The sequence below is a fragment of the Porites lutea genome, chromosome 1 (genome assembly GCF_958299795.1).
Source record: "Porites lutea chromosome 1, jaPorLute2.1, whole genome shotgun sequence".
Lineage (NCBI taxonomy): Eukaryota > Metazoa > Cnidaria > Anthozoa > Scleractinia > Poritidae > Porites > Porites lutea.
Window position 1 is genome coordinate 8,816,043 of NC_133201.1, and position 23,193 is coordinate 8,839,235.

The window sequence follows — 23,193 nt, forward strand, 5'->3', positions numbered from 1 at the left end:
GCCCCTCCCAGAAAAGGTAAATGTTACATGTAAATAGGGATTTGAAGATTTCTTTGTAAAAGCTTATTAGTCTTAAGTTAATGCCTCTATTTTTAGTACGTAAATGGAAGCTGCTTTTTTCAGCCGTGACTAAATCTTACATTGAGTGAATACGTGTGCCGTTCAAACAATCGAGAGCCCTAGATTGTCAAGAATACACTGCATGGGTTTCCTGCCATTTTCCAACCCTATTAGCTAACCAATTGTCCAATCATATGACGTTACGGCTGAAGTATTTTGTAAGCTACTGGTTCCGTAAAAAAATAAAAACGAAAGCAAAAACCAAACCAAACCAAACAAAACAAACAAATAAACAAAGTTGACAGAGAGCTGCGGTGTATTCAGTAAAGAGCCATCACCAAGTTTATCTTAAAAATAACCGTTTATAATAAAAACATAGACTTGGGTCAAATTTGTAACTCATAATGCTGGGAGTGTCTTCCATAAACACTTAAATTAAAGATCGAGGCAGGGAAAGGGGGTAGAAGACTTTGAGTTGGCTTCTATTACCTATTGGAATCATCGTCATTACTTTTTATCCAAAATTTAAAAATGACCTTACTACCTGATCTTTTCCTTTTATCCGCACAATAATGGTCATAAGCGGCTCTTATGTCATCACCACAAATTTCTTGGCAACCAGTTAAGGGAGGATTATTTTCTTCTTCCGTTTTACATCCACTGGGGGGCGTAGTAGTAGTAGTAGCTGTTGTAGAGACTGTTGTTGACGTTGTGCTTGCCTGTCCATTGATTGGTGAAGGAAACACGATGCAAATTGCAAAAATCAGGCAAATGAGTACCTTAAAGTGACCCATGAGCAATAGTTTGAGACTCTGTAAAAATAATTTAGTAAAGTGATCATTTTCGCGAAAGGAAGGCAAAGAGAGTACTGATGAAGTTCTATATAAGTTCTTGTTCTATATAACACTGCTTTTCATAGTAACGTTTCTATAATACTAATTTTCACAGTAACGTTGTTCGATGCCCTGAGTAGAGTTTAGCAAAGAAAATTGGGGAGCTCTTAAGCAAAGGCGCACGTCAATCGGAGTGGGATTTTTGCATTCTTAGGCAGTGGGTTTTCTCACTGAAAATTCGGGCATATCGACTCTAGAAGAATAAAAACAATTAGCAATACAAAATTTTGAAAAGACCTTATTTCTGATTGACGTGCGTCATTTAAAATTCTCTTGGCTTAAGCTTGCCAATGCCGCATCAAATGAGAACTCAAAAGTGCAAGGAAACACTGAGACTGCAACTAACTCCCGGTTTTCAGTTCTGCCATCGCTCATATCGATCGGTTTTTAGATCGTCCTCGTCAGACCTTCGTCGCTGTCGTCAGGCGGTTTTTTGTTCTGGTTAAATATGCCTTTTGGGTCTCGATCTGTTAAATAGTGACACAGTGGAGCCATTTATACGGTAAAAAATAAGACTCGTCCTGCATAAGACGCTTCTTAAATGAAATACGAACTGCATCATATATTTGTAAGAGGTGCATCTTAGCTAGTAAGACACAAATATTGATAATAACAACAACAACAATAATAATAATAATTATTATTATTATTATTATTATTATTATTATTATCATTATTATTATATTATTATCATTATTATTATTATCATCATCATCATTTAAGACCCGTCTTTTGTAAGACGCGTCTGATTTTTCCTTGTATAATTGGTCCTAATAATAACATTGTACAATTACTAGCCTGATTAAGTTGAATATAATAGATGCTGTGGCAATTGTGTATTTTTTTTTTGGCATTTTATGACGCGGTAGACTGGAAAAATGCTATTTGCACTAATTCGCATATAATGGCTTTTCCTCAGGAAACCCGGGTAAACGTGCGAAGACAATGAAATCCTTTTAATAGTAGGAGAATCCCAGGTTTGCTCGTGCTTTAAAGAGTATGACTCAAAGACGGACATATCATAGATAGCTTTTCTACTAAGCTGATCAAATTTAGAAAACTGCTGCAAATTCTGCAACGTCACCCGCAAAGGATTGTGGTAAAAAGGGCGATGCAAATAGAGTAGACCAACACCGTTCTAAACCTCTTATTTCACTGGTCCCCTTTAATCTGCACTTCCATTGTTTCCAGGGATAGGGGCATTGTTATGTGACAATCCCTATTGTTTTCCCAGCTAATCAAAAACAATCTTTCAAATAGGTGTGGGATCGCCCTTCACATATATTTCTTTTACTTGCTGGGGTATAAAGTTAAGTAAAGATTCGGCCACTTGGTGAGCCGCCCATGCGGCAATGAAAATAATGTCAGAGTTGTGCATTGTAGTGCTGTAGTCAGCGCGCTGAATTCGACGCATGCGCACTAGGTAGGCAGTGAAACGTTGAGTCATATATGTACGTATGTATACGGTCTTGGGTTTTTCTAATAAGTTAATACTAAACAGTTTATTATTCACTGCTTTGTGGCAAGTACATCTGTTTCTCAACTGGGAAGCTATAGAATCAACTGTTAGACTTGTACGGAATTGAATTAATTTTATGTTCGGATACTATATGCATTAATTATTTGTTTTGTCCGCCCGTTTGTCCATTTTTTTGTATCTTCGCTTTGTTTTAATTTTGTTTTATATTTCACACAGTTATTCCCTGTACAATGAAAATGTTATTGCAACAATAATTTTAATAAGTTCTCTGTATAGCACGAAAACATCTGAATTATTTAACAAGTCGTAGTCTACGATCTACCAAACTTCTTTTACCTTCAAATATTATCTGTTTAAAAATAGTCGCTCCATTACACAAATTGTCGATAACTTTAATGGGGTTAAAGATATTCGCACCACGAGATTACTTAAAATCGTTGTTACCGTTCATTTCAAAACAGGACAAAAAAATAATTCTCAGTGATGTCGTTTTAGGGCTAATTATCTGCTGTCATAGGGGAAATTGAATTCTTTTGTTGAGTTTAGTCAAAAGGTGACCTTCTCCACATGCCGATTCAACTTTGTACAGGAAGAGCACTATCACCAAAAATCCGTTTCCATAACAAAATATCGTAGACATTTTCGTTTTGTCTTTAAATTTATGATACTTTGAAAATACTTGGTGGAAAAAAATATATGAAAAGAAAGAAGAATTAGAAAGCAAGTTACTTTGACAATATTCCTTCTTTTCCCTCAATAATTGCCAAAAAAAGGTTCGCTCCTTATGAATAAGGTAGTTGCGTGCAGTATATTATAAACTGGTTTCTCTGGCTAGTTAAACTTTAAGAAGATACTATTTTCAAATCACTAAAAGTGGTAGCGTAAAACGTCCAACTTCTTGGGTGCTACTGTCAAAACATTTTACTGTTAAAAACATTAAACATGAATCACGAAACAACTTAGCCTTTGGATAATCTGAAAATAAGATAAACCTCTGAAACAGAATTGACTGGAGCAAATAGATATCATCCGCGAGACCAAGAAAATTACATGTTATAGATAGATAGTGCCTCCAGGCGGTGCTTTGTATTAAATATATAATGAAACGGGTATTTGGGCAAGCTTTCTTGAAGCAAGATACATACCTGTTAGAAGCAGGAATTTTCAGCTAGCTCTAGATTATTCTATTTTATGCTGGTTCTCTGTTGTAGGTTTGCTTCTCTTCGATTAATAAACCTTTTAAATCCAACAATGGATATGGGAGGTAAGCTTCCTGAAGGAAGCATTTGCTTGGTTTTTTGCCTAACCACACAATTAACCACAACCACCGATGTTTACATGCTCTTGTCTTTGTCACGTGACACACAAGCTGTGAGAGATAATATCTACTACCCAATGTCAAAGTCGGAAACCCCAATTTTCTAAACTTTCCTTTTTAGCGCATATCAGCAAGAGCCTAGCGGTGTCCCGTGTAGACCGCAGTTGGAAACGCTTTTGACCGGAGACGTGGGTGAATTGAGTTTGGAAATTTTGTTTGCAGGAAGGCATAAACATGCTCTAAAAAAAAGTAAATGTAGCCATTAAGATCAACCTCCTCCGCGATCATTTAAGTAAGGAGGGTAACAGGTGCATGCGAAAAACATAAAAATTCCGTTCCCTGGTCGGAAAACGTGGGCTTTATAAGAATAACGTTTAGTCATTTTTTTTTTGACATTATCCAAAGCCACTTGCAATGCCAAGAGCTTTAGATGGCTAGTCTTTCCCATCTTCGTTTTTGTTTCTTTATGCTAAACTCGAGTATCGATAAAAATAGCTGAAGATTGGCTCCAAGAGGTTTTTTATGGTTTCCTCGGAAGCATAAACATTCCCTTTTTCAAAATGGATTTAGGACATGCGGGGGATAAGATTTAGTGTGTTGGGAAATTGTCTTATCTTTTTATTAAAACGTTCCTACTAGGAACGAAGGAAGCCACGTGTTCTTTCGTTTTGTTCGAGAGCTTTAAAATGCGATCCAAAAAGATGAAAGATTAAAGAAAACACCTGTGCAAAACCTTTGACATTTATGTGAATTATACACTACCTTTTTCTTCTTTTTCCGAGTCGTCTAGAGGAAAATATCACAAAAATAATACATGTATGGTAAAAATCACAGAACTTGTATTCGTTTGAAATATCTCTCTCCAATGTACTTTATAAAACTATAGTTATTAGTTGCTCTTTAAAATAAGAGGCTAAGGACTGAATTCTAGTCGAAAAAGTAAACGGTGGCATTTTGCAATATCTGGAACATTTTAAAATAAATCTTCAAAAATGTTAAAAACACAATTAAGCAGAAAAAATACAGACCAGCATGTAAGATGAATTAAAATTAGCCTGAAATACTGTATCTAGAGCTAATTATAGTAGTCGCAATTAAATTAAGCTTTTAAAAGATATAAACAGAATCATATCGATTTCGATTTAATTGATTTTAATTTATTTATGTTTTTGATATTGCACTTTGATTTTTACCTAGGGAGTTGCTATGTCACTTTTTTTTTGTTTCTGGTTAGTGCTTTAAATTCTCGTAGAAAAAGCGTTTAAAACTGCATTGATACACGAAATACTCCATGGCCATGCAGATTTTATGGACTTGTGGCACCAATAAAACTTGAATCGAGAGTTAAAAACATCCAATTTTAAAGTTGTGTCTAATTAGACTTTACATGGGCGTCTTTTAAGCAACATGTTGCGTTAGTCTTTCGTTCGTTTTTCTTGTTTCTTTCCCCCCTTTTATTTCCTTAAAGGCTAAAAGGTACCAGTATGGATGTAATACGCAGAGGGTGCATGTCCGGGAGCGAGTTTTTGTGCAAATCGCTACAAAATTAATAAATTTTCTATTAAAACTAAGTAGAACACGCGTTCAAGCATGTTCTATTGTTAAAGCTAAAAATTTCATGAAGAAATGTTGATAATAAATCCTTATTACGTGATAAAAAAGGCGTGATCGATTGTCAAGAACAGTGGACGTTTACGTAGAAGGTTCAACACTTAACCGATAGGATATCTGTATGTGGGGTTTTTCAGCTACCATGCATGTTTAGTTATCTTTCTACTTTTCGTTTTCGGCTTTTGCATGGATTCACCGACAATTGCACGAATAGGAAGCCACCCTTCGGTTGATAAGAACCCCCTTTTCAATTAGGTCTAATGAAACCGGTACAGCTGTCCTTAGCCGTCACTGTCACTGGATTCTTTATAGGACTGGGTGCATCTGCACCTGCCAGACTAACTTAAGAACTTACATGTTCCGCGACGATTGCTTTAAGGATGTTTTGTTTTCGTTATTGCTTTTTGCGCAAATGGAGAGGAATTGCAGCAGCAAGATATCTATAATAAGGGATTAAAATTATTCACTTAATACTCATTTCTGACAGCCCCTGTAAAAATAGGGTGGCCCTATGATTGAAAAAGTCGTAAAAAAATTGCGTTACGTCCAATAGCCACCAAATTTGGCCCGAAGAAAGTAAATAGTTTACACCATTCACAGGGCCATATAGCGCAGCAACGAACGGAATGACACCACAAGGTCGGAAATCCGAGATAAACGAACACTGACGACCTGAATTTAGCATCTTCCATTTTGATCGTATTAAATTCATGTTTTTCTTCAAATTAGTCACCAAAGAGCCTGGATTACATCAACAATTAAACTTATAAAATTCGTTTAAAAAATAATGCTGAATCAAATGAGATATAAAAATTCAATAAGGTTAAATACAGGATTGACTATGTATTAATCGTCTCGTTTACTAATATTTCTCACTTTCATTGTTTTTCTTGTGCATGCAATCGACCAGGTGGTCATTCGAACTGCCCCCGCAAAAAGCACGAGGTCTCTAGGTGATTTTTTATGACATATCTTGAGAAAAAGCTTATCTTTTTACGTATCATTCATCTTTCTGAGCTTCACCCGGACCTTGGTCGATCAATCTTTAAGGCATTTCATCGACCTCATATGAAGAACACACAAAATTTAAGCTAAATGTAACTGTTCCAGTGCAACTGATTTACGAACCGAATGGAATGAAATTGACTGGGAGTACCGGAGGTATCGGGATATTTTGAGCTGAAAATTCAAGCGAAGCAAGGGCTACACTTGCCTTTCAGTCGATAATAAAGGGATATTTTTACCAGAGCTGAGTGGACATGTATTGTTCTCTGGGTACATTTTGCCCGAGATAGGTATTCATTTGGCTATAAAGTCAATCCCATTTGTAAAGAAGCAACTTTAGAATTCAGGCACAATGGGAATGTTAGTTTACAAAGCCAAAGCCTTGTTAAATCCAAAGCTAATACCGAGGAACTTGATCAGAATGTACTCGTTACGTTTTAGTTTACGTTTTGGAGTGGGGCATCGGTACTTGGCAACGAAATGTACAAAATACTATAATTTGAAAGAAGAGCACTATCGAATGAAGTTTTGATGCATCTCCCATGTTGTCAATAACAATAGCGCAAAATGTCGTATAAGCGGAAAATTTGCTAGCTTGCTTTGCGAGCGTCACACTGATCCTTTTAAGTTTATGCTAACTGAAAGCGGGCTGCATGCTCTTTGCAAACAGAGCTATATTTTATCACAGCGGTGGAGAAAGACCTTTTACCGCTTTTGCTCGGGACATCATACTTTTAACAGACTCAAGCAGTTGTCGATACACTTAGCAGAAATAAAGGCATACCATACGTACATGTCTGGTTACGTATTTGCATTTTAATTGCTAGCGCAGTTATGACTTTATTAAAAATCAAAATCATGCTCTAAAGATAATTCGTTCGCCTTGAAAAAATAACAAAAGATTCCTGGTACCTTTTCCAACAGAAAAACCTTTAACACTGGCTAATCACAAGAAAAGAAGAAAAACGAGATTAATAAGTCAAGTGATCATCTTCGTTCTTTAATGAGTCATGAGTTACCTATGCGCTGCTTAGGTTACGCACGCACAAGGTGTGACGTTGCTACGCGAGCAGTTACTGAGACACTCTCCAACAGTTTAGCAGTACTCGTTGACTTCTTCAAAGATACACGTTTCATTGCAACATTCTTCTACAGGGTCAGTCGATGCTCTCCAAGTAGTGATCTTCGCACGTTTTGTCCTCGACAGAAACTGAATAGCGTCTGTTTTGTAAAGTTCATAGTTGGCAAGCAAAACTTCTACGAAGACAAAATCATCAAGACAACGATGATATCAATGAAAATATCAATAACAATGACAATTGCATATATGAAAACATTAATGAACGACGACAACGACGCGACGACGACAACAACGACGACGATAAAGATGGTAGTGATGATGATGATGATGGTGATGACGATGATGATGATGATGTACTAATTTCCAAAATGATCACTTTCCATTAGTGCCCTTTAAGTTAGTAACTTCAATAATTCACCCACAGACGCATTTCGGGGCTCATGTACGTAAAATACTTTTCTAATAATAAATGACCTATTGATGTAGCTCCCTCATTATTATTCAACTATAAGGGCACACAAAGGTCTCAGGTACCTTCTAAATGTAGATCACACTGCTGGTATTTGAGAGCCAGAGTTGCCGAGAAAAGATCATGCTACAACGGAACCTCGATATAACGAACTTATATATAACGACGTCCTTGGTAAAACGAAAGTAACGAACGTTTTTTTTTTACCCCAGCAATAGTAAAATATACGAAACAGAACCTCGATATAACAAAACCCTGTTATAGCGTACAAATTTTGCCAGTCTCTTGGCCCTTCGTTATATAGAGGGTTCACTGTATATGATGACAAAAACGTACCTGGATTCCCTCTTTTTCGTATTCTTCCTTCACATGCATATTTATAAGCAGCAAGAAAGAAATTGCCGCACAGTGGACTATATCCTTGACAATTCTTCTGGACTTCTGAGGATGCTTCACTTACTTTGCATCCTGCCACTGATCGGACCGTAAGACAAAGGACGAAGCCGCCAGACAAAAAGAGGAGTAAAGATATATGCACACTATCCATGACTTCTTAATGACTGATAAAAATCTGTAAGATAAAACAGGTGCATCACTACCCTTACATCGATAGAAAACTCAAAGGTAACATTCAGTAGACGTCTTGCGTTCTGCGTGCCACAGTGGTGCCATCGCGTCAGTATTCAATGATAATTTCAGGTTTTCGGGAGCTCAAACACTAGAACCTTAGGACCTTATGACTCTGGCGTATAATAAGGAGGCCAAATTATTCGTAGACTTTCTCAAAGTGCTTCGATTCTCGTTTCCGCTTCCGGTAGTAGGCCTCAGCGCCCCACTTTCTCCGTCGTTCGCTTTGCCGCCGAAAACATGAAGAATTTCTAACTTGCGTTTCGCGATCGAGAAAAATTTTGCGGTCGACTTGCAGGCAAGTCTATATTATTTGTTTTCACCGCTGGTGAAGACGCCAACGCACAAGATTTTCAGTAGCTTTGATACACAAGGTCACATCAAAATGAATTGTATGAGCTAAAAGTTCATACATTTCAATTTCGTTAGCGGTGCTATTATTAATGTTACAATCTTCAGGAAAGAGTAACTGATAAAGTGGTCAAAGAGAGTTTCCTATTTCCATGCTGTCAATAGATTTTATCTTTACTTAGAAATTTATGTCTAACTTCCTACCGTGCCTTTTAAATAATTTTAGTCTTTGATATTCTGATACAGCGCATCACGCCAATATCTCTTTAACTGCATTGACGCAGCACTTAAAAAAATATGCTTTACCGCTGAGCTTTGAAACCTAAAGGAAAATGTCGTTGCCATATTTGTCAAAGGACTTTTAAAGGTCAATTTGATTTACTTAAAGCTTTCTCTAATCTGCAGTCCCAACTGTTTTCTGCGATAAAAAGGGACTTTTTTAAGAGGTGAGATTCCAAGAAAACACTCAGTGGCCTGAATGGTCGAGCCAAGATTTGATAATTACGGAGTGCGAAGTTAGAAACACTCTCGAATTGAAGTGGTTCTCTCGGCTTTGTTAAAATAGTTCAAAACAATGAACTCAATCTAACACGAATTGTTTTTTTAACTCAACAATTATTCGAACCTTGCTAGATTCTTGACATTAGAATACATAGTTGCTTTGTATCAGAGAAGAAAAATAAAAACCTGAGAAAACAAAAATTGCGGCTGAAGAAAAATAAAGATAAAAATAAAAAAATAAGACGACTTACCTCAGCAAGCCTACCAGTATTGGTCTCTTTAGACCTATAGCTAGTCATATATACGCGTACGATTCTGATGCTAATATTTGTTCTTCAACGGAAGACAACAATGTGAACACTATTCATGCAATTTGATCATTAATTAAAATCAATTCGGTCTCTTTTATGCCCTTTCTTCATCTAACGCGGGGTGTGAAGGTTGCCACCCGCGGAATAATGCACCGATTGACAGCATATAAACTAAGGACCAAATTTCGCCAAAAAAAAAAGTATCTATGAACAGAATCGAAGTTGGCAGGTTATAACTCGGCTGAATTTATGGGCATATTTTTTTAAGACGTACAAAGCACATGTTTTTGATGTAAATATAACGATGTGGTGGTAATTCTAGGGAAAAAAATAGAGAAAGCGACAACGTCAACGATATTTTTCGGCACAGTGGATGATCAAATGCTGTGTTCAATGCATATGACAACTTATTATTAATAATGGTACTTTCATTGCAAGGTCCCCCGATAAAAAGATTTGGTTTTCTGTTCACTAAATAAAACCTAATATAAAAAAGGACCAAAAAGACAATTATTGACGAAACAGTGCGTTTTCCTTAAGGACTGGGTGAACTGTTACGACGGCCCGATTAAAACGTCCCTGGATGTTTGCGTCGGTTTGAAAAGTTAAAGAAATGACTGTTCTCTAGATTTTCCTCCCCTTCGTTCCACTGTACCTTTAAGGGGGCGATTCGCTCAAGAGCCGGCTTCTTTTTTTTCATAACCACTTTAATTTCCTTCAAAATGAATCTTGCTGAGATTTCCAGGATTTAATCATGCCTCAGTGAGCCTACCCTTTAAGCTTCTTAGCACAAAAAGAATTTCTGATAGATTCTTAAATTGTTTTTAATGAAGTTAGGTGGGGGAATGTTTGAAATCGTGGAAAAGGAGACATAACAATTGAAGTTAGTGAACATTACATTTATTAAAAAAGTGACACTCAGAGACTAAAGACCGGATAGGTGTAGTCCGCTACCACGACAAGGCGCCACCAGACCCCTTAGCAGACTAACTGCATGGTCAATTACTTATCTATAACCTCTTTAATTAGTATTAATATTATCATTATAATTATTATTGATTTTTAATTCATCCCATTGTCACTCCAAATTCAACCGCAAAGCACCCTTTTGAGGAGCTGCGACACGAAATTTATCAAAATACGAGCTGTGGGACTGACTGCCAACAAACTGAAAACAAGGAGAAGGCTAACTGTTAGCACGAGTATAAAAAAGTTAAGGCACGGCGGACACACCGGAGAAAGTACAAAACGGATTGCAATGGTGGTTTTTGATATTTTTTTTCCAACAGTTTTTAAAAATTCACTTTTGTTTTTTGTAAAGTTTGATATAATAGATGGGGGACATTTGTTTCACAAAGTGTGACTTTTTCACTTGCTGGTAATTTCTTCGCTAACGTTAGGTTCCATAGCGAACAAGGACGCGCGCATAATCATCAAATTTACAAAATGAACTCCTTCACACAGTCGGCATTTTTATCATAAGTGCAGTGTTTTGAACTGTGGCGGATTAATAGATCTTCCTAAAGAGATATGTTCGATAAATACATGTAAAAAGCGGAAGTGGCAAAACACTAAAAGGAAGGTACTGAAGAAATAAAAGACGGCAGTACAGGACATTAATTAAATAAGTGTCTTCTCGCGATAAGACTTTTGAGTGTCTAACTCGATTCCCGGGACCCGACTAACACTCAAGGTCTTAAAATAACCGAAAAGTGAAGGTACTGCGTTTGCCTTGCAAACGGCTAAACCTGGCTCGGATGACCACGTTAAATGGTGGTGCCGTCTGCAGGTGGGGACGTAAAACATAGTGTCCTCAATTAGTACTTTGGTGCTAAAGACATTGACACTCCAGCAAAATAAGCATAAGACATGCGAGTGTCTAGTCCGATGTTTTCCTCAGTTAAATTGAAAAGCAGTAATTCTCTTTTGGTTTAAAATATATCAAGGATTCTTTTTAAAGAATACAGACGTTTTGTTTCAGTTAACAGGTTGATTTAGCAACAGAACGGGAACGTCAGTTGACGACTGCGTGCGCAAATCAAGCAACTGGCTTGACCAATGGCAGAGCCGCAAATTGCGCACTGGAAGTCGAGTTTAGTCTCTTCCGCGCGCTTTTCCGTCGTCAAATGACGTCCCCGTTCTGTCGCTAAATCAGCCCGTAACTTGATCCATTTTTATTTTCTTAGACACTTCGAAAAGCCTTTTAAACTTACTCATAGCTCAAAGGCTTTTCCATATACGTGAAAAGTCTCCGGTTCCCCAAGTTACAATCGAACCCACGATTTGCCGATTGATTAGCTCTACCATTTCTCTGTCGAATGAGCCACTCGGTCAGAAGCGAGCAATACAGGCCTGTTAATAGCTCGTTGCGGTAGTTGCAAGCTCGCTAGCTTTACAGCTTTCTATAAAACTTGCGAGATCGAGTTGTGGCAAGTTACGGTAAAGAGAAAATCAGCCATCAAGATACGTTTAATATACATGTGTTGTCTAATTTTATAAAACAGTTTTTTTGAATAATAATTTACAACATATTTCAGTTTTTTCTTAGTACACACAACAACACACATCCACTACAGATTTAATAACAGAACCTAAAACGCACAGCGGTTTCGCATAGTTTATGCAAACAAACACTACTGAAAGAAGCGACCAAACCGAAATTCGTCGCTATACATGTAGTCAAGAATAGGCACCTGTTAAAACTGATACCTTAAATCAACATAATTCTACTAATGTTACAGTGCAACGAACTCAAAAGGAGCTACGGACTCGATTGGTGATTGGCCAACTACCTTACTGTTCTGTTTACATAAATATAATAAGCCTAGGGCTTAAGTTTTACTTCGCTTTATTTTATTATTGCACATTAAGTTTTTTCATTTAGTATTACCTTTACACGTATAACGTGACGCAATAGCCAATGCCAATTGCTATAGCTAATATTTAAATACACCAATGAAAACAAAAGATTTTGGACTTCCATTTCTCGGGGTAAGTTAGACCAACTAAGAACACTTAGGTCCGAAATCCTATAATTTAATGTATATTCTTAAAAATTCAAAAATAGAGCTCTTGAATGTGTATTTAAACCAATAATCTTAAAACTCAAAAGAGCATTTTCAAGCCTCGGCACATCTTGGGGAATATTCGCTAATCTTCGGCAAACTTCAGCTGTTAACTCTTCACCCAGTTAAACGGCTTCGGGCATGTTGTCAAAATGTCTCCTCATGGACTTTATGCTTTTATAAATCTTGTTCCTGTGGCCTATTAACATAACCCCAATATCTTTCAGGTCATTGTCTTTGATGCGTGTTACTTGGGTTAAGTCGCTGTATCCCGCAGTCTTGAAGTTAGAGATATACTGCCCCATATGAATGCTACCCAGCCACTCACTGATCGTATTTAATTTTGTGAAGTCCGCTGACACGGCACTGAAGGAGAAAAGAGGTAAAGACGTTTTAACCCTTTAAGCCCTAAGAGTGATCTTCTAAATGCTTTGTAAAACAGAGTGGTCATGAGAATTATGGACATATGATCGCATAAGAGATTGATATTTTATCAACTTCTCCCCGCTATTTCTGTAGGAAATGAATAGGAGCAACAAATGAGAATTCAAATTTTGATCTTATGGTTTAAAGGGTTAAAGGGGCTGCCGGTATGTCACGAGGATATTACTGTTAGAGGACAACTCTGTGATCATTATACGTTTCTGGGAAACTGCCCCCCTACCTCTCCCCTAAGCCAACATTTTGTCCTAAGTGGGAAGTAAGTGTTAATGCTGGCTTAAGGGAGGGGAAGGTGGGCAGTTTCCCTGTGCTAAATTCATTACTAAGTGCCTTTACTCATACATAAAACGCTCCTGTAGACTTAAAAGGAAACTATCAAGCAATTTTCTTCAGGGCATAATAACCATAATAATTTTCATTAGGGGGGGGGGGGGGGGGGGGTATTTTAGCAGGCATGTTAAAAACCTAAGACGTTATCTCAATTATTTCAATTTTCAGCTCCTATCAATCCTTGCCTTCTGCTGCAACAGACTACAGTTTTAATGCCTAAAGTGGTCAGAAAATACTTATGTGGAGCGGCACTCACCTTGTATAGCAAACCAGATCGTCGTTGAGCATTTCTGGTGTGCGAATAAGATCTTCTAATCTTCTTAAAATCTCTTTAAACCTCGGTCTTTGTGTTCTGTCTTGACTCCAGCAATCCATCATAACGCCGTGCACGATTTTTGGGCATTTCTGGGTAGGGCAACCGAGAAAAAAGTGAAAAAATATCCATGAAATTTCTACCGGGTTTAGTTTCATTCAAGTAAAGTATTCACGAGGAAGTCTCTTAACCCTTTAAGCCCTAAGGGTGATCGGCATCAAATTTCTCCTTGTAATATCAATGCTTTGTAAAACAGAGTATTCAAGAGAATTACGGACATGATCACACAAGATGAATTTGCTTGATATTTTATCAACTTCACTCCACTACTTCTGTAGGAAATGACTGAGGGGCAACAAATGAGAATTCAGTTTTTGATCTTAGGGTTTACAGGGTTAAAGTGGTATAGCCGACCTTGGTTATCATTGGTGATGCTCCTTGTTGAAAATTACCTTAAGATGGATAACGTGAATTGATTGGTTAAAGAAAACCAAAACAAACAAACAAACAACGGAGACAACAAAACCAAAATTTCATGAAGTCAGAAAACGAAAGCATCAGTTTTGGATTAATCGAGTGAAGACCAACAGAGATTCTCTTCTAAATAAAGCCTCAGCAGTAACCGTTTAGCTACCATTAAAAAAACAAACAAACAAACAGAAACAACAACAACAAAAGAAACAAAAAACAAACAAACGGAAAAAGTGTTGGGCTGGGATAAAATATATAATTTTTTCATTATCTTCAACGACTTCGAGTAGAATTGTTTTTGACCACCTTGCTACAAGTAAGCAAACAAACAAACTAACTAACTAACAAGGCAGAAACATACCATTGGAGCTGGCAGACGGTAACCTGCTTCTACTCTGTCAATAACCTGTAAAAGAGAAAAAATACATCTCAAAAGGGGGAAACGCCCATAACTACGATAAGAGGCATGAAGCGAGAGAGCGCATTTGCTCAGGAGGCAGAGGGTGATGGGGAGGGTGAGGGGTGGTAGTGGTGGCGGGGGCGGGGGGGGGAGTTGTAGACTTTATCCTTAAGTAATCAATGAAGCAACTCAGGTCTTAATCCAAGAAACTTGGTACCTGATGAGCCTAAAGTTCAATGTTACCTCAAAGTTGCTCCAGTCCCAATATGGTCTTTCGCCAAATGCCATGGTCTCCCACATCAAAATTCCAAAACTCCACACGTCACTAGCAGAACTGAATTTCCGGTATCTTATAGCTTCGGGAGCCGTCCAACGAATAGGAATTTTACCACCCTAGAGGTAATAGGTGAAGGGGTAAGTCACGTTTATTTCAAGCGGTCATAAAATGATACAGCTCAGTAGTACTTTCACGCCAAAAAAAAAAAAAAAAAAAAAAAGTAGAAGTTTTACCTGCGTTTGGTACTCGGAATCTGGATCGTCCTCTAACTCTCTTGAAAGACCAAAGTCAGAGACTTTGCAAATCATGTTCTCGCCAACCAAAACGTTACGGGCCGCAAGATCCTAAAATATAATGAATATAGAAAGAAAAAAAAAAGAACAACTTGACCCGAAAGGTCTTGAGAAAGTAAAGAAACTGGTTTTTCAGCTGCGCCGTTAAAACAATCGTTTATTCCCTACGCAACCAGCAGAAAAATAAAATTAATTAAACTATTTTTCAGTAATACCATTTACGGCTGGTTGTCGAGTACAGATCATTCCTACATGACTTCGAGGCTGTCATATTAGTCTACCAAAAAACAAAGGCGGCCATGTAGGTGTACAAACAAAATTATGTGGAGGTTGAATTCCCTTTTTATGCAAGACATTTCGTTCCTTTTTCCAGACGGATATAAACCGTAGCTGCGGATGATCTACTGGCAGAATATTGATCACATGCACATTTAACACTTCTACCAATCACTGACCTTAGACGTTAAGTTGGGTATTACGTATGCTGTGGTCGAACTAAGGTACCATTATACCACTGAGTGAGTAGGCGGGCGGACGGAAGGACCCATGAATGGATGAATAAAATTAAGATTACTAACCAATATTTTTGTGACTTACCCTATGTATGAAATTGATGGCTGAAAGATACACCATTCCAGACGCTACTCCTCGGATCATGCCAACAAGTTGTAGGGGAGTAAGTTTGCCCTTGTGTTCCTTTAAGAGAAAGCAATACCATACAGGTACTTCCTTTGCACTGCAACCGGTTAGATCTTCGCGTGGCTCGAATGAACACGTAAAATGGCGGTTCTGTCTACAGTTGGAGACTTAAAAAAGTGTCCCCAAATACCTTGACACTCAAATAAAGTGCTTTGTTTTCAGACTCTCCACTCTGATTATGCACCTATCAATGTAAAGCCGGCGGGGGGGAGGGGGGTAGGGCATGGGGTGGGGATTTGATTGTCTTTGTTGTCCCTGGGGTAGGGCATTTAACTGATCTTGTTCTCCCGGGGGAGGGGATATTTGAATCTTTCTTCGCCTGACGTGGACATATTTGACTGCCGACTGGGACGAAAAAGACTGAGACCGAACATATGTTTCCCGCTTCCACGTTTCACGCCTGCGCCATACGGTTTGAAAAGACCAGGAAGTCATAAAGGCCAATGAGAACAAGCGAAGGCTGAGTGGATTTCACTGTTTTGTCTTCAAATTTCGTTTGTTTTAGCGTGTTTTTGATCAATTGAACCTCTTAATATACTGTGGTATAAAAGTAAACGGATAATTAAGAGGAACCAAGTCGATTTTTGCAAGTACAATTGATTAGTGTATGGCTCATTTGCTACAATCACTGTAAACTTATAAAACTGACTTTCTTTGTACCCTTTACTACGAACGATAAAACGGGTATATTTAGACTTACAAAATGTGGACTTTCTCCTAAAGGTTTATGTATTCTACGCAGTGTAACACGGATTATGGTTAAACGTATAATTGCGCGCAGTTGTGACAGGAACATGTATCTTTGGTGATGCAGCAACGTTTATAAAAGTTTGCAGAGTTTTATTTGGAAACATTTTTATTGTGCCTTTCTTAGGTTCTGCCTTGGGACTGACAGCAATGTGGAGCCTGAGGTGGGGAAATTTGGTTGCATTTGACTGGAATGATTTGCCCGTGGGCAGGAAATTTGATCGCAAATTTTTGAAAAAAGTCAAATCCCCACCCTATGCCCTGCCTCCTCCCCGCCGGCATTACATTTATAGGTGCATTATAACAGGGCAAACTTATCGCACCGCAGATGCAGTAGGCTTGTTTACCATCTATTGATTGTTCGGGAAATGAGCCCGCGCTGACAGGAACTCAGAGAGGGGAGGAAATCGAGCCCATCTAGATGCAGCCAAAGTGTCAAACTACATACGGGTAGTTTTCAAGTCTAACCATGAAAGACACGATATCAAATTTCTTTGCTTGGCTATGCTTTTCTTGATAGCTGCATCCCTTGGAAATATTTGCTCTATGGAAATAATCTTCTTGAACCGGCTCCAGCTTTAGAGTAACTTAAAAAGAGTATGCGCCCCACCCTACAGGGAATCACGCTTAACCAATGGCGGGCAAATCCCCAGCTTTGCCAAACCAGGTGATCAAACGCACCTTTAAAAACTGATCCAGTGATCCACCCTCCATAAACTCTGTAACAATCATCATTGGTTGACCTGAAATAACCAATACAAACTTTAGAGGTAGCAATTAATTACAACCTTTTGCAGCTGACTAAGACAATCTAGTGGCACCACAATTAGCAAATAGAACGTTGTGTGTAGGCCGTATCAACCCTGAAGCATTGGAAGAATATAATAATTATTTTTTATAGGTACTGCTCACTTCAAAGGCAACGAAGTACCTACCCTAGGGGTGCCAGAGACTTTTCATGCGCGGTTTCCGGTTTCGGTCACGCCACTTTTATCTTCGGACTTTGGCCGAAAATCTGTCAGCCTCCGGCTGACACCGAGGAATCCCGAGCACGCAAGAAAAAAACTCCTTGTATCCAGAGTACGAGGGACGTCATCACGTATTCTTGACAATTAGGCAAATCTCGGGCCAGCGGCGTTATTGCTGCATTTTTGCTCACTGATACACGCGTTAACTCACAAGCAAATATTAACTTCAAAAGATAAAAGCCGGTTATGCCAGCAATATCGAGTGACAAAGCAGCCGTAAGAAAACTAAGGAATTGACGCATGGGTCGCAATATATTAATGAGCTAATATGTGACCTTGTTCATGTACAAGAGAGGATCCTCTCTTGTCATGCATTAATAAAGCATACGAATCGACTAAAAGAAACAAGCAAACAAACAAATAACAAAAAACAACAATAAAACGCAAACAAAGGAATAAACAACCACATGAACAGTGTACGTACTAATTGTTACCACGCCAACAAGCAGGATTACGTTGGGGTGTCTAAACTGGCCCATGATGGATGCCTCGGACATAAAGTCTTCTGTGTTCTTAATAGTAGAACCTTGCTGTTGGATACAAAAAAGGGACACATTTTTTACCTGACAGTCACCATGAAAACTTATTGCATTTAAATATATCACGCAAAAATTTTGATTACAGAAGCATTGGCACGATACGGATAAGTTTAATTTTCTAAATCAACAATCCAGCTTTCCACTTTTAAGGTAGTAGCCCTTGCTCTGGGGCCAGTTATAAGATGTCGGATCAGAGACAACACAGCAGATGTTCACCAACAAAACTTTATTCCGAACAACACATCTTCCTTTTCCCTTACCCATCATGCACTATGTCGAGAAACCACAGGGATACCACCCTATAACAGGGCCATTTTCAAAGCTACTTGATGTACGTTAGTACCCCCCTACAAAGGACTCGTTATAACGCACCTTTAGAATCTTCACTGCAACAGTTGATCCATCGTATAGCCCCTTGAAAACTTCAGCAAATTCGCCTAGTTTAATGGCAGACAAAAGAAAGTAAGAACAATAGTCTAAAACAATCAACAAGGCTGAATAATAATCCGTGTATATTATAAAATAGCACGGGTAGTTGTTAGTGAGTTTAATAAGCATTAGTAAGGATGTGGGGAAAATCATTTGTAATAGAAATATATAATAATGATTATTGTGTTATTACTCGAAAGGAATAATTCAAGATATCACACACCTCCACCAACTGCACAATCCAATTTGACTTGACATCTGTCGATCTCGGCCGCAAACGTTTTGACAGCTTCCATGGGATCTTCATAGTTACTGGGGTCAACGTACTGCGAGAGGCCATTGTTTGAGAATAGCTCCGTTGCTGCGGATACGGATACAAAACAGGCAAATTAAAATTCAAGAATGTTTGAGAATAGCTCCGTTGCTGCGGATACGGATACAAAACAGGCAAATTAAAATTCAAGAAAAAAATCAACAATGGCCGGGGAAAGCGCGAGCTTTTGACAATTTGCTAAACGTAAAAGTCGGCTTTGGGTTTTCTCATGCTTCACTGGTAGTTAGCAACCTCCCGCTTGTATCTATCACTAAATAGAGACCTTTAAATTCTAAGCCCAGGACGAATACGAGGATGAGAATACTATGCGAGCGCGTGAACTAGGGTTGGCGGGAAAACGCAATAGATGTCGTAATTCTACTGAGGGTTTTGTCGAAAATATCGTAGTTACGGAAACAAGTTTTATAATTTTGCGATCGGGAGAAGGTTAAACCTCCTAATCAGTAAAAAAATAACGGTGTCAACTTTTCCTCTTACAAACAAAGAAACAAGCAAACAAAAACAATGAAGCCTGCGGGGAGTGTCTATTAAAAAAAAAATAAATAAAATAAAAAAATAAAAATAAAAATAAAAATAATAATAATAATAATAATAATAATAATAATAATAATAATAATAATAATAATAATAATAATAATAAAATAAAGTAAAATCTATATTTTCTTTGTCGTTCTCAGCTCGTCTTCAAATCTTAAGGTCTCTTTAATGACCGTACGTTGCGCTTATATGCATATGCTATCACTCACCTTCAAAGGTGTTTGCTCTTTTTCTGTATTTTCTATATGAACGAAAGAAATAATAGTCAAATATGATGGAGTCCCAACGCTTCACTCTTAAAAGAATATGGCCATGCAATAATAATAAATGGAAAAAGGAGCTCACCAAAAGAATGGTCAAAATCCGTACACAGAAACAGTGCAGGGTAAGTAACTTTTTCTTTTGAAAATAATGAATGCTAACTGAACCCCCAAGTAAGACTGTCGCTGGGTAACAAACGGGGTGTTCCGGAGGAACAGTCCAGTTCAAAATCCTCTGTGATCACTCTACCTCATAAACTATGACCGCACATGGTTGTTAACTACCTTGTGGGGTAAAACGGGCCTCTTAGGGTCCCAAGATTGGATGAAATCTTGAGCTACTGGCATGTCTCAGATTGCAATTTATTTACTGTGCCTTAAGGATAACTTTTCGGTGTTAATTCAACACCTAGGACGAGTAGGTATGGTATATATTGTTAGTATCTCTAAGGGCTCTTCTAGTCAGCATACACCACAGCAAGAGTTCACACTAGTCACCTTACAGGTGTAACATCTCCAGTTGGAACGGGCTGATCTTTGGTTTCAAGAGAACAGTCCATTCTAAAGGCCTGTTTACATGGAGGTGGGTGACCCCAAGTGGGTGAGGTAAGCCCCTTAGGTGGGGTAATCCGCCTGTCCATATAATCTCCCATTTTAATTTGATCATGTTTGCATGATAGGTGGGGTGACCATATGTGAGATTATATAGACAGGGGTTTACCCCACCTGAAAGGGTTACCTCACCTACCCGGGGTCCCCCACTTCCATGTAAACAGGCCCTAACTGAAGAGGTCAAGCTTGGAGTGAACTTTTATCATTGCATCTCCATGAAGTTGCAAATAAATTATTTTATCTTGCCTCTTTTTCGTCACGGCCACAATGGCAATCACGACAACGGCCAGAACAAATACAGTGCTTCCCGTCGCTATAGCAATTAAAAGCCATAGCTTCTTACTGTCGTCCACTTTGGGGCCTGGAGCAGAAAAAAGAAAGACAACACAGCATATGTTGGTCAAAACCTGGCATCTCCATAAGACAGCAACACTAAAAACATGGGCATTCCAGGTTGAAGACACAAAAATCGCCCAGTTTTCGAATTGCCTTTAAGTAAGTCAAAGTACCCATCCTATCATATGTTACATGCAAATTAAACTCATTTCCGTATAATTCTTCTTGGTTTATAAAGAGGCTTAGCGCCTCTTTGAAATGGGCTATATTCGAATACGTAATGAGTTAAAATAAGAAGTCTGTTGTGCCGATATGTAAAGATCATTGCTTGTCTCACCAATTCCACTCTTTTTTGCTTTGACTTCGAAGCTTTCTGGTCCAAAACCCATGCTGTTCTTTGCAACGACCTGGAACAAATATTCAAATATAGCGTGGTTGTTTTCGTTGTCGTCAACGAGCAAATCAGATTGAAGGGGCTATCTTAGTTGATTTTCTATTGCAGAGGAATTCAATCAAGAGAGATATATCGTATTAGAGTAACGAATACACATACAACGGCATGTGGCGGACTGATCTCAGACTGGTCATTGTCGACTAATTCAATTAAAAATGTCAATCACTTTTAAGTTTTAACTATTTTCCCTTTTTAGTCAAATCCGTCCATTTTTCTCTTTATCAAAAACATAATAAACATAATGGGAAATTCCTCAAACAGTTATTTTGTCAACTCCAACACGATCGATTAAAAAATTAGCAGAATTCAAAACTGCCTAGTTATCGCAAGTGAGAACAACGAGAGCGAAACAACATATACATCAACCTCGTTCCCAGGGTTCTCTCCTATTCGTCCATTCGGATCGAGAGGGAGAGACCTTGAGAGACCCTGGTTGGAGCTCGATGGTCACGTGGTGCCAGAACAAAATTGATTCTGAGGGAGGAGTCCTTTGTCTGGTTTGTTCTCAATGTTTACGCAATGATCGCAAGAGCAAGATAGATTTGCTAACCCTGCTACAACTATAGCTGAAACTAAGGGACATTTTTGCCTAAACAAAACCATGAGTACATTAAAAAGCAAATTACTAGAGGAGGAATCAAAAACTCGCGTTGTCACCGGTTTAACCGACGACACCAATCGCTAAAAATCTACGATGTTAAGTTCTAAAGGCAGTGTACATGAATTGATAGTTAATTCCTTAACATAAAGTGCAAAAAGAATAGATTTTCTTTTCCAACATCAGCTTGTCGTTCCATTTCATGAACAATATTCTACCAATACAACACGATTCATGCCCATACAATGTACAAAAGAATTTTAAAGGGTAGAAAACTATATAAGTAAAGGGAAAAGAATAAATATGTACTCTTAAAATTTCACTTTTCCCTGATCTCTTTGAGACAAAAATTTTCCCCATATTCCCTGACTTTTCCCTGACCTTGAAGGAACTTTTTCCCCTAACCATTTCCTGACCTGTAGCAACCATGGAGATGTTACTCACCACAAATTCATACTCAGTATCAGGTTCGAGTCCGTTTACTGTAAGCTCCATTTTAGTTGTATTTTTTGTTATCTTCTCAGACTCACGTCCCGCTGGATGATACATCACCAAAAAGTACTTAATGCCTTTATTGCCGTTCTTAAGTTTCCATGAAACACGGATAGACGTGCTGTCAAGCCTTTTTACAGTTACGATGGGCTGTTCAGGAGCTGAGATGAAAATAGATACGTTTGGTTTAGAAATTTTTGTCACCAAATGTGGATTTCCACTGTAAAAGTTAACCCTCACTCAACCTTAACGCGTACGCGCGGCCTTTCATGCATTTCCTCTGTTTCATTTACGCACGTAAAATTACGCGAAAGTGAAAATCCACGAGTTGATTTCCAGTGCCGCGTAATTTTCACGTGCTTACGTGCGTAAAAATTACGTTGGCAAATAAAATAGACTAAGAGCCAATGCGGAAAGGTCGCTCGTAAGCGTAAAACTTGAACCTCGTTCAACTTCTCGTTTAAGTTTAGCTCTTTTTATCTTGCCTTTGTTTTATTACGTGATTAAAATTTACGTGCGTTAACGCGTCAGACAGTGGAAATCAACCTTGATGTCAACCTTTTAGTCTATTAAAATCCAGCGTGAATGATCACGTCTACGCAGTTCGGATAGTGTATGTCTACTAAATGTTTAAAAGTGAGGAAGAGGAGTCAACGAAAAAAAAAGGCACAGAAATTATTTAATTCGTAAATCTTACACGACGAAACAATCATATCGTTGCCCATAACCAATTAGTCTGCTACACAGCCGTTTTTAGCGTGAGAGGAGCGTTGCGTGACGACACTAAAAACGGCTGTGTAGCAGACTAATAACCAATAGGTCCCTACTCCA

General features: G+C 38.3%; 1 protein-coding gene across 8 annotated transcripts in view; it reads right to left on the minus strand.

Annotated features, from left to right (window-relative positions):
• Positions 1 to 7,384: 7,384 nt before the first annotated feature.
• LOC140944272 (ephrin type-A receptor 4-like) overlaps positions 7,385 to 23,193 on the minus strand; it is a 31,212-nt gene continuing 15,403 nt past the window's right edge. For 6 of the 8 annotated variants that reach the window (XM_073393438.1, XM_073393421.1, XM_073393446.1 and 3 more), the window contains 14 exons: positions 22,315 to 22,523; positions 21,156 to 21,225; positions 20,729 to 20,843; positions 19,820 to 19,851; positions 18,963 to 19,100; positions 18,683 to 18,747; positions 18,196 to 18,301; positions 17,425 to 17,486; positions 15,895 to 15,993; positions 15,238 to 15,348; positions 14,971 to 15,120; positions 14,689 to 14,733; positions 13,800 to 13,948; positions 12,176 to 13,138 (listed from right to left, as the gene is read on the minus strand). In XM_073393438.1, the coding sequence (XP_073249539.1) occupies positions 12,898 to 13,138; positions 13,800 to 13,948; positions 14,689 to 14,733; positions 14,971 to 15,120; positions 15,238 to 15,348; positions 15,895 to 15,993; positions 17,425 to 17,486; positions 18,196 to 18,301; positions 18,683 to 18,747; positions 18,963 to 19,100; positions 19,820 to 19,851; positions 20,729 to 20,843; positions 21,156 to 21,225; positions 22,315 to 22,523 (1,592 nt within the window). In that variant the 3' untranslated portion in view covers positions 12,176 to 12,897. Of the gene's footprint in view, positions 7,625 to 8,253; positions 8,489 to 12,175; positions 13,139 to 13,799; positions 13,949 to 14,688; positions 14,734 to 14,970; positions 15,121 to 15,237; positions 15,349 to 15,894; positions 15,994 to 17,424; positions 17,487 to 18,195; positions 18,302 to 18,682; positions 18,748 to 18,962; positions 19,101 to 19,819; positions 19,852 to 20,728; positions 20,844 to 21,155; positions 21,226 to 22,314; positions 22,524 to 23,193 lie in introns of those variants that run through there. The other 2 variants (XR_012166693.1, XM_073393453.1) reach the window with 2 other exon arrangements.